This window comes from Cydia splendana, chromosome 6 (assembly GCF_910591565.1).
Source record: "Cydia splendana chromosome 6, ilCydSple1.2, whole genome shotgun sequence".
NCBI classification, from domain to species: domain Eukaryota; kingdom Metazoa; phylum Arthropoda; class Insecta; order Lepidoptera; family Tortricidae; genus Cydia; species Cydia splendana.
This window is the reverse complement of record NC_085965.1, coordinates 7,751,250-7,763,628: the sequence shown is the minus strand read 5'-3', so window position 1 is coordinate 7,763,628 and position 12,379 is coordinate 7,751,250. Positions and strand designations below refer to the sequence as shown.

General features: G+C 38.3%; 1 protein-coding gene across 1 annotated transcript; it reads right to left on the bottom strand.

Moving 5' to 3' along the window:
• Positions 1-2,331: 2,331 nt before the first annotated feature.
• Positions 2,332-9,978, bottom strand: LOC134791841 (ecdysone oxidase-like). The gene is made up of 3 exons (XM_063762973.1): positions 9,804-9,978; positions 3,979-4,112; positions 2,332-3,893 (listed from the first exon to the last, which is right to left on the bottom strand). The coding sequence occupies exons 1-3, from the start codon at positions 9,913-9,915 to the stop codon at positions 2,364-2,366; spliced, it is 1,776 nt and encodes a 591-aa protein (XP_063619043.1). The 5' UTR covers positions 9,916-9,978; the 3' UTR covers positions 2,332-2,363.
• Positions 9,979-12,379: the final 2,401 nt, after the last annotated feature.

Genomic DNA, 12,379 nt, shown 5'->3' with positions numbered 1-12,379 from the left:
GACGTTCCACGACAAAAGGTACCTTATGGCGGCTGGCGCTTACGTCGCATAGCGCCGCAATAATATTGGAGCGACGTTAATAATAGCGTAAGCGCCAACTGCCATAAGGTACCTTTACCCGTGGGACGTCACAAATAGTAAAGTTATGTGACGTTCCATGGTAAAAGGTACCTTATGGCGGCTGGCGCTTACGTCGCATAGCGCCGCAATAATATTGGAGCGACGTTAATAATAGCGTAAGCGCCAACTGCCATAAGGTACCTTTACCCGTGGGACGTCACAAATAGTAAAGTTATGTGACGTTCCATGGTAAAAGGTACCTTATGGCGGCTGGCGCTTACGTCGCACAGCGCCGCAATAATATTGGAGCGACGTTAATAATAGCGCAAGCGCCAACCGCCATAACGTCGGTGCGAATAAAAAAATCGCTATGTGGTTTTTTACGATTTTTTGATTTTGGCATATTTGAATTCCTTTTTCAATTTCCCGTCGACCCACATAAATATTTTTGTTATATCTTTATTAGTTTTGAAAATAACAATTCCGCTATGTGAACACAGAACAATATTTGTACAAAAAAAATAGAACAGAAACAAAAAAAATAGCTATGTGATTTTTTAACACATAACGAAATTAAATGCCTTGTTTTCCGTCGAGGGTGATGGCGATAATGTTGCACATGGCGATTTATTGTAGAATGGATTACCCGACATAGACCCTAAAATCGCTATGTATCATCTCTCGTACTATGTTACTTTGGCAACAAATCGCTATGTGTATAAACTTAACACATGACGATTTTAAATGAACCAAATTTAAGTCGCTATGTAGCAAAATTTTGGTTAAAATAATATATTGTAAAAAATTACGATAAAAACTGTTAATTTTCTTCATGAGTATCATCTAAAAATCATTGATCTATTAGAAAAAAAATACAGGTGCATCAAATATATTACAAACAGGAAAACTGACTAACTGTTTAAGCTATTTTTGTCTCCTGAAAAGTAGCTTAAAAATACATGGCGATTTTTTTATTCGCACCGACGATAAAGTACCTTTAGCCGTGGGACGTCACATATCTTTACTATATTTTTAATTTAAATTTTTATATGATAATATTTTAAACATAATAATTTTAATTTTTATATTTTGTATGGGTATATTTTTTGCCTGAAATAAATTTGATTGATTGATTGATTGATTGATATCGTATCTAGTTAATCTGCGCGCCGTGGATCTTGTATGTAGTCATGTAGTGAGTGAAAAGTGCGACTGTGTGCACGTTTCCCCCCGCAAAAAATGGCAGAATGATTTGTACGGTACGATATCGCTTGGGCTCCTCCCTTCCGACATGTCGGAAGCCGGCGTTGCTCGAAGGCACAGAATAAGTAATAGTATATCATACAGAACGGCCACGCACCGCCCCGCCCCGACTCGCATTACCTCGCCCCACGACTGGCCGCGACATGAATCTGGCGGACTTCTGGCATCCTCTCAGTAAAGCGACTTACCCACACATACACAATGACGCGTGTACAACTGTACAGGGGTCAAACAGATCACTGTGTTATGTCTTTCCTGTAGACATACACGAGAGTTAAGGGCTATAAAGGCTAATTTTCTTATTTAACCCTTATCCACGTGAAAAGGTCCTCCTTTTATTTAGAGAACTATGATAAAATCATTACTTACATGCCCACAAGCTGTTAACTATTGCCCACAGGAGAGAAAACTAGCGTGTTCGCGCGAACAGTACATTTTGTGTGACGCGCACACATATAAACGCAAATGATTTTTTATGTATGGCGTGTCCGCCCTGTGTCGAAGGCTTTATGTATTCATTTGACTGAAAGCGCAGTAGGTATTTTGACTGCTTTATAATTTTTATAAACTACACAAAAAGCTAGAGATACTTACTTCTGATGAGAAAATGCAATGCAATTCATCTATTTTACTTCGTAGAATAATAATCAAATCTGTTTCAAACTAAAATTTATTTATTTTATTGATTATAGTATACCTAGTATACATATATTTTATGACATGCTGATATAGGCCTTTACCCGAGAGGTGTCCAAACCTACTTAGTTTTAAAGTTATGTATATCCAATTAATTATTTTTATGTTAGCTAATTAGTTTAAAATTATAACTGTTTCTTTTTTCATGTATCTATAGCTTAAGTTGGTTATGGAATAAATGGGCTTTTTATTTTATTATTATCATTTATCTATTTTTCTTCTTAGGCTATACATAAAAGTAAAATACAAAATCACATAAAGAACAATAAAAAATAAGTATAAACACATTATTTTATGTATGTAAGTATATAAATAGAAATCTAGTTTTCTAGTTTTGCTTTTAATTAGGTACTAGAATGATCTGCCTTAATCATGTCAGCAGCCTTCTCCGCGATCATAATGACGGGTCCCATAATGTTTGAACGAGGAATGCTGGGCATAGCGGAGCTGTCCGCCACGCGCAGTCGTTGCACGCCAATCACACGCAGATTGGAATCCACGACACGGCCCATGGCGCATGAGCTGCTGTAGTGCCAACTCGACCATCGCGTGCTTAACGTCTGACAACGCCAGTATCCCCTAGACCCATATATCAACCCTGAACATTTAGGTTGTCTAAGATCAAGCACCTCACCATAAACACTCTTATAATACCTTGAAACCCTGATTCTACCCAACTCTCTACAAGCGTCTACCATATTTTCTACATCTTGCTTCTCTGAGTAAGTTCTTAGATAGATTAAAGGATCATCTTCAGGATTTGCACTTCGGAGTTTGATAGTGCCACTTGATTTGGGGTGCAGCAGAATTTGTATACAAAATAATATCTCTGTCCCTTTACCAGCTTCGTAAAGGGCTTGGCATGTATCATTACTAAGACCAAAATTAAAAGAGCATAATGATAACGCAGCATCCGGATCATTAGAAATTATGTAACATATAGACTGAGTATCTGGATAATTTTCAGATTTGTTAAGTGCTATGAAACCTATTAAAGTAGGAAAGGGATATTTTCCGTAATTTGTTGGTTTTACGTCACTAGACAATTTCATTTTGTATGCAACTAACACTGGTGGATGTTCTTTAAAATTTTGTCCAACTGGTAGATCAGAAATTAACTCTATACCTAAATTTTTCAAGTCTACTTTGGGACCGATGCCAGAGAGCAGAAGTAACTTGGGTGTGTTAAATGCCCCAGCAGTTATTATTACTTCCTTATCTGCCATTATATTGATTAATTCTCTGTCTTTAGTCAAAGCTTCTACTCCTATAGCATGACTATATTTATCAAATAGGATTCTGGTAACCAGTGTATTCTTAAGCACGTGCAAATTATGTCGATATTTAACTGGCTTGAGGAAACTATAAGCAGTACTCTGTCGAACTCCTTTGTAAATAGCAAAAGTAGCTTCACCAAATCCTAGAGTTTCATGGCTATTGAAATCAATGCGATTTTTATGTCCCAATTCGTGAAACATACCAGCATATTCTTTAATTTTAGGATCCTTGGCTCTGGAGATATGTAAATAGCCTGTAGTTCCGTGGAATTCCCCGTATTTAGATTCAAGAATCCCAAGATCGCTTAAATGTTCACTCTTCTTGAAGTATGGTAATACATTTTCGTATTTCCAGGACGAATCTTTGAGATTTTCTGCCCAAGAGTTGTAATCGTGAGGATGTCCTCTAGTATAAATCATGAAATTGTTGCCACTGGACCCACCCAACATTTTGCCTTGTGTTAGTGACAACGTCCGTTGCGTTTCGTAGTTGTAGAGTTCTTTATCGTTTTGGTATATGTCTCGTTTTTTCTCGTATTGGTTTGTAAAGTTCCAGTCATATGGCGTTTTTGGAAGGTAGCCGACTAATCCTGGAAGCTGTTAAAATATTTAAATTATTTAAAAATAACAAAGTTTAAAGGAATATGAATAATATATAAAATGATACGTTATGCTTCTTTACCATGGACTCATAAGGTGGGTCACCACCAGCCTCGATGAGCAGCACGTTGAACCGACTCCACTCTGAGAGTCGGTTCGCAAGTACGCAACCTGCAGTCCCTCCTCCAACTATTATAAAAGTGAAGCGGTCGCCGTCTGTAAATAAAAAAAAAAAAAAAAAAAGAAAAAAATAATTGAAAATAGGTATAGCGCTGATACTCAACAAGCAAGTAAAAATTCAATTTAGGAGAAATAGATTATTCAAAGGGCATCTAAGGTTCAAATTTTTATTATTTAAAAATAAAAATATAATAAATAAATATTAGGGGACATCTTACACAGATCAACCTGACCCCAAACTAAGCAAAGCTTGTACTATGGGTGCTAGGCGACGATATACATACTTATATAGATATTATAGATAAATACATAGTTATATACATAGTAAACACCGATGACTCAGGAACAAATATTTGTGTTCATCACACAAATAAATGCCCTTACCGGGATCATCGGCTTCACAAGCAATACCCATTAGGCCAGACCGGTCGTCATCATAAATTTGCCGTTTTCAGATTTCGATAAAATTTGGTAGATAGATTAAGTTTCTTATATTGTACTTCTGCAATATCAGCGCAATTTTACATCATGTCCTACAAAAACCCTCCTCTGGGTGACAAAAATTTAAAGCATTTCGTAACTCAATGGCTCAATTTAACGGCCTCCTAGCCTAGTCGGTAGTGACCCTGCCTACGAAGCAGGAGGTCCCAGGTTCGAATCCTGGTAAGGGCATTTATTTGTGTGTTCATCACAAATATTTGTTCCTGATGGATGTTTTCTATGTATATAAGTATTTATATATATGTGTATATTATATATATCGTCGTCTAGTGCCCACAACACAAGCCTTATTGAGCTTACTGTGGGACTAGGTCGATATGTGTAAAATTGTCCTAAAATATTGATTTATTTATTTATTAAAAAAAAAATGAAAAATTTTAGATTTTTTTTTGAGAGACATTGTGATTTCGTAAAGGGCTTCCAAATACCGGACTTCTTTCAATACCGGTATTAATATCGAAACTGTCTTCATCAATACCGGGATCCCGGGATCCCGGGATCCCGGTATTAACTAAGAATCGCTTAAAAATTTGTATGTCCTTTATTTTTTTTTATTAAAAATTGATAACATTTATAATATTTCCTGTATGATATTTTCAGATAAGAATTCTATTTTGTTTCATACATTTTAGAGCGCGATTTGCAGTAGTCGGATTTCGTCATGATTTCGTTAATAACTATTTGAAGTCACTTTATATTACTTTTGCAAGGGCATCGTCAGTACAGAAATGCAGGCAGAGCGCCGCATACATCGGGCTAAGCCCGACTCCTTTGGCATGGGGGCGCCGAACGGCTTTGGAACGCGTATAGCACGCCACGTAGGTACTAGGTAATAAGCTTAGGATTTTAAACAATAATCACCATCTGCAATAATTATCATTTCACCCTCCAGGTTGGCAATCGTTTTATCCGCCTTGTTGACTTCACCAGTCACATTTTTAGTTCAACCTAATAAACCAGCCAATAAATATTCAAATTTGGCACCAAATATTCGTTTGTTATACTACAATTCATTTCTTTCTACTTTTTGATAACATTTTAAGAACTCATTATATTAATAGACGGACCGAGAACGCCTGGAAGAGCTATTGGTCCATGAAACACCTCATGAAGGGAGACCTACCTCTGTCTCTCAAACGTAGGCTCATGGACATGTGCATACTTCCAGTCCTCACTTACGGTGCTCAGACTTGGTCTTTGACGGAAGCTCAGAAGTCCAAACTCGGGGTTTGCCAGAGAGCTATGGAGCGCAGCATATTAGGTGTGAAACTAAGGGATCGCATCCGGAACACCACGCTGCGCTCAAAAACTCAGATAATAGATGTAGCTCAAAAAGCGGCCAAGCTAAAGTGGGACTGGGCTGGTCATGTCTGCCGCATGCCGAACGACTTGTAGGCCAAGTTAACCACAGAGTGGGTGCCCCACGAGTCACACCGGGGATCCGGCAGACCTCGTCGGCGATGGCGGGATAACTTGGACTCCTTTTTGAGAGACTGGCCAGATGTAGCTCAAAACCGGGACGAGTGGAAGAAGAGGGGGGAGGCCTTTGCCCAGCAGTGGGACACAACAGGCACGTCATAATAATAATAAATAATAATATTAATATCATATCCTGAACGTCCTCGATAAGACGTTAAACTGTCGTGCACTTTATTGTGTAGGTAAAGTTAACTTAGGGCGCACGTAATGTGCGGTCTGGTTGAAACAACCGGTGCCAGGACAGGGTACTGGTTCAGAGCGGCGGCGGAAGAACGTCTAGTACGTCAACGGCGGCGCTCACAAGCCTAGTTAGCAGGCTTACTGTCCACTCACCAACACGCACTGGACGAGCGTGGTGGGTTAACCGTCCAATCCCCTCAAATAATGAAACGTAAACCCAAAACTCGGCCCCAAGTGCCTGGCAGCTCCAGCTGCGGTGCTGCCGATGACGGTGGGCGGCATCGCGCTGGAGTACGGGGTGCTAAGAATCCCCAGGCGGCGATACCCCCCAACCGTCAAATGAATAAAGCAAACGTTAAAAGGAATACTGATAAAAAGCTAAACATTATTACATACAATGTCCGCACTTTAAGAACGGAGGAAAGACTTTTAGAATTAGAAAATGCTCTTAAGAACATCTCATGGGATATTGTCGGACTGTCTGAGGTGAGAAGAGAAGGGGAGGACATTATTGAACGCGAAGAAAACATATTTTTCTACAACGGAAAAGCTGGTGGTCTTAACGGAATTGGCTTTATGGTTGCTAAACGATGGAAAGACAACATTCAAGAGTTCATTGCCTATTCCGAGCGGATCGCTGTGCTGAAGTTTTGTGCCACAGCTAAGGAAACCATTACCATCATTCAAGTATATGCCCCCACTTCATCGCACCCGGACGAAGAAATAGAAGAGTTTTATGATTTACTCAACAGAGCCTGCGATGAGCACCGTGGTACTTGGAATATAGTACTCGGTGATTTCAACGCAAAACTTGGGACAAGAGAAGAACTGGATAATGATCGAATTCTAGGACCTTATGGTTTGGGAAACCGAAACGAACGTGGTACCCGCCTTATCCAGTTCGCTTTTGGACAAAATCTAAGTATCTGCAACTCTTTCTTTTACAAAAAGCCCCACCGCAGATGGACTTGGATTTCACCTAACGGTGAAACCAAAAATGAAATAGATTTTATTCTTACATCCACCCCAAGTAAACAAATTGTACAGAATGTGGAAGTTATTAACAATATACAGTATAATTCAGATCACAGGCCCATCCGAATCCGACTAAAGTTTAATTCACAAGTTTACCGACATATTAAAATAGTAACCAAAATTAAGAAACTAGATAAAGAAGTTCTCATATTGAACAAAGACCGTTTTAACCTAGAATTACATAATGCCTTTGACTTATTAAAAAAATACCCGGATACCGACGACGTAGACCAAGAATATGTCAAAATAGAGAAGAGTATTAGATTCGCAAGCAACACCATTAAAAAGCAGAAACATAAACTTAAGAAACTATCCACTGAAACCTTAAATCTACTTAAACAAAGGGAAACACACCGACTTAATATTACTGGCACACAATACAAATTAATTGACAGACAAGTAAAGCGGAGCATTAGAAGCGACATTAGAAAATACAACAACACATTAATACAGACAGCATTGGAGAGGAATCGTTCCTTAAAAATTGCTAAACAGGGCATGTCGAAAGGCAAAACTTGGATAACCTGCTTGCAAGATGATAGAGGCGTAAAACAAGGAAGTCGGGAGAAAGTAACACACATTTGTACTAGCTTTTACAAACAGTTGTATTCCGACCAAAATTTTGTTGAACCTACTCTCAATTACTCCTGTCCTGATTCCATCCCACCCATTACTGGCTACGAGGTTCATCTTGCTTTCGCAAAGATGAAATACGGGAAAAGCCCTGGTGAGGACGGCATTACGACTGAGGTACTGAAAATAGGAGAACCTACACTCTTACCGCATATCACTAATCTATTCAACTCCATTTTAAAATCAGGCAATATTCCCGAAAAGTTCTGTCATTCAAACATCATTTTACTACACAAGAAAGGAAATAAATCGGATATCAATAATTATAGACCCATTAGCCTTGTTTCGCACCTCTATAAAACCTTTATTAAAGTAATTGAACATCGTATCGCCGGCAAATTAGATAGTAATCAACCTCCCGAACAGGCCGGGTTCCGACCAGGACTTTCTACCACAGACCACTTGCAAACCTTGAACCAGATCATTGAAAAGTACCATGAATTTCGCATCCCTCTTTATTTGGCGTTTGTAGATTATAGTAAAGCTTTTGACAGTATAACCCACACATCCATATTTTCCGCACTCCAGAACCAAGGCATAGATTCCACATATGTACACCTTATCAGCAACATCTATACCTCCAGCACCGCCTGTATCAAATTACAGTCTCCTGGACCGTCATTCAACATAAACAAAGGCGTCAAGCAAGGCGATCCCCTGTCACCCAAGTTATTCAACAGCACCCTTGAACAGGTGTTCAGGAAGCTGGCGGCAGGATGGGAACACAAAGGAATTGACGTCGGCGGAAAGCAGTTAACCAATCTGCGTTTCGCCGATGACATTGTCCTGTTCTCATCTACAGCTACGGAGCTCCGCGTCATGCTGCAGGACCTAAGCAGGGCAAGCCTTGAGGTTGGATTATCAATGAACATGTCAAAGACCAAGCTCATGACCAATAGTGCACCAATATCAGTAGAAGTGGACGGGAGAGAAGTAGGATATGTCCATGAGTATATATACCTGGGCCAAATTGTCTCCTTCCAGGCACGGCAAGACAAAGAAGTCGCAAGACGGACCGAGAATGCCTGGAGGAGCTTTTGGTCCATGAAGGAGCACATGAAGGGAAACCTACCTATATCACTTAAAAGAAAACTCATGGACATGTGCATTCTCCCCATCCTTACCTATGGAGCACAGACTTGGTCTTTGACAAAGGCTCAGAAATCCAAACTCAAGGTTTGTCAGCGAGCCATGGAACGTAGTATTCTGAGCGTGAAATTAACCGATCGCATTAAAAATACAATACTACGTTCCAAAACTGAAATAACTGATGTGGCTGAAACTGCCGCCAAGCTCAAATGGGATTGGGCAGGACACGTCAGCCGTATGCCAGAAGACCTGTGGGCCAAAACAGCCACCCGTTGGGTACCACAAACTGTAAGGCGTCACGGTAGACCTCGTCGGAGATGGCGGGACGAGCTTGACGCTTTTGACAGATACTGGTGGGAGACTTCTGCGGATAGGGATACGTGGAAGAATGAGAGGGAGGCCTTTGCCCAACAGTGGGACAATATGGGCTCATAATAATAATAATAATAATCCTGAACATCAGAATTCATCACCAAATATTTATCTAACGCATATGCACAGATCTTGTTTCAATTAAATGATCTTCTTTAATTAAATGGGCAAGTAATCTTCTTGAGCCGAATTTGATCATTTTAATGGATTTTAAACGTTATAATCGGCACATTTTAATTGTTTTAGAAAATACCGGGATCCCGGTATTGCGTTTAAAAATACCGGTATTAAAAAATGCGCTTAAACAGACGGGATCCCGGTATTGGAAGCCCTATTCGTATTCATTCAGATCGGAAACAGAATTTCTTCAAACTAACTAAAATGTACGAGTATCCAAATCTAAAAAACTGCCTTTATAAGAGGACATCAAGCAATTACCTGACACGGTCGCTGAATCGGGAAAATGTACAGCGGTAAGTCGTAAGCTGACAAGCATATATAAGGCCGATTGGATTCTCCTTATTCTCGTCCAAGCTAATGTAACGTCCATGATATATCTGATGAGAAATGCCAATTGGTACCACTAAGTAAGCGGTTCAGTCACTCGATGAAGATTATTAATATGTCTAATCAAGAACCTAAAACAGATAAGGCAATAAAATTGAATTTATAACGTGTATTTAAAAAAAATGTACTTTAAAATACTTGGATTACAAGGGCACGAATACACCATGGAAATACAACAATATTTACTTAGTAAAGAACAATTAATCTAAAACAAAAAGTAATTTCTGTAGTTTCACCATGACTTTTACTTTATAGTTATGTATGCTTGCCGACACATATCTTATTAGAGTCGTATTATAGAAGCAAAGTCAGCAAGATCCACAGATACAATATGGTACATTTATGTAGGTAGCACTAATAAGGATAAGTTTTTGGCATATATATTTTCATTATTGATACAAGATTTTATCGCTGACTGTACTTTTCTTTCCACAGGCAACTAATACTCATTGAAACAATTCTAAATACTCCAAACACAATTAGTTTGCTTTGTTTTATCACAGAGTTCCCATAGCCACCTCCTGGCGCCATCATCAGATCAGCTCCATGTCATCATAATATTGCATTGTTATCCGATTTACATGTGTGTGCAAAAATGTAACTTCCAAGATTTGATGCACATTAACATAGGTACTAACCGGGCAAGTAAAATATAAAAGATTGTAAAAATATGTCCTGCGACAATATGTGTGCAATATGTAACTTTAGATACATGTGTTATTATTGTAGTTTAATTGGAAAATTACCTTTCAATCTGTATCCGATGATGACCCGATTACCCAAGTACTATATCCGGTGAATACTAAACATGTTCACTCACAGATCTTTTATAAAATAATGAACTAAGGTAACGTTTCTTACGGTAGATAAGCAAACTATTTTATAGGTATTGTGAAATGCATTCTATTATGATATTACGTTATTCATAATTATAATTGTTTTAGAATATAAACAAATAACAGACAGTTCAAAAGGATTGTTTTGATAAAACACAGCGTAGAATAGAAATGGGTTATTATTTATTGATATTACCTAATACAGACAATATTTTTATATAATATTTTTCGGTCGTCAGTCGCATTGTTCTGTGTAGTTTCAGTGAATTAGTGTATCTGGAGGTAAGCCCACTATTTTGACAAAAATTACTCAGAATACTTAAGGTTAAAATAATGTCTCACTATTTTACTGAATATTAACAAATGTCTGGTAAATTACCTCGAAAAAACTCGTGGGTCTCTATTGTTTCCCATAAAGTTTTAAGTCATAATGTTTATCCGCATGTTCGTTAGTCATAATTTGGTTTTTCTCAGACACGGGTAACATTTCAGGACTGTCATAAAACAAACCTAACCTAACCTATCCATAGGTTAACCTTACGAAAATCCTGAAAAAATAACGGTTTCAGAATTATGACTAATGATAATCTGACAATCATTACATTATGATCTTCAATAATTATGTTAAACAAAGGGATCCGTAAAACTCGTATTCGTATGACGAACTCAAAGGGCCGGTATAGACCGACTGTAACCCGACTGCAATTTGTACCTATGGGAACTGCACGCCAAAATCTATCTATCTATGTATTTGTATGTATATGTATATGTCCAAAGACACTAAGCACCATATTGACTTACACTTTGTCTGTAAAAAGGTACTGTTTTATGAAAGGAGCTGATTTTGTTACATCAATTTGATATGTTTTACAACTTATTTTGAACCGATCTTGCCTGGGAGCTCAGATCAGCATTAAAGGATGACTCACGCTAGACCGGGTCGAGCCCGGTTACATTCTATTACGGGTGATCGGTGATCACGTGGTGCTTTCCATAACGAAGCGCCGGAAACTCCTGCCCGGCCCCGGCCCGGTCTAGCGTGAGACATCCAATAGCAGCTGACGGTCATTGATGCTGAAGAAATGTTATCAGGAGTCATACTCATAAGAAATTTTTCTCACACTAAGTTGATGATGCGCTTTCCCCTGATGACACAACACAAGATCGTATAATTATTTGATAAATAGGTAGTAATAGGTAAATTACAAAACAGTAAAAAAGGTTGAAAGAACTGAAATAAAATAGAAATAAAGGCAAAATCATTTAATTACACATTTTTATTATATCGCATCTAGCAGAATTATTGGCGAAGCCATGGGTACTAAGTGGACTGTTTTATGAATTGAAATATTTTGATAGGATATTAAATTAGAGCACAGAAACACGGTACATTTTCAACGATAGTTAATTCAGATAAGAATTGCTATACTAACCAATAACGTTCTAACGCTAATAAGCCTTAGATTTAATGTTTCAATTGAACAGAACATAACTGACGTACCTAGTAATCTTTTTCATGTTTTCTTTTAAACATTATACTTATGGATCAATAAACTTAGTCATTCCGCACAATGTTTGTAAAAGCCCACGGAACCCAAAAAAAAAAACAAT

Excerpts from the sequence above, each read along its gene's own strand:
- LOC134791841 (XM_063762973.1), bottom strand. The coding sequence starts at position 9,915 with ATGGACGTTACATTAGCTTGGACGAGAATAAGGAGAATCCAATCGGCC. Across the intron at positions 4,113-9,803 it reads CGATTCAGCGACCGTGTCAG|ACGGCGACCGCTTCACTTTT; the intron begins GTAATTGCTTGA and ends TTTTATTTACAG. Across the intron at positions 3,894-3,978 it reads ACCCACCTTATGAGTCCATG|CTTCCAGGATTAGTCGGCTA; the intron begins GTAAAGAAGCAT and ends ATATTTTAACAG.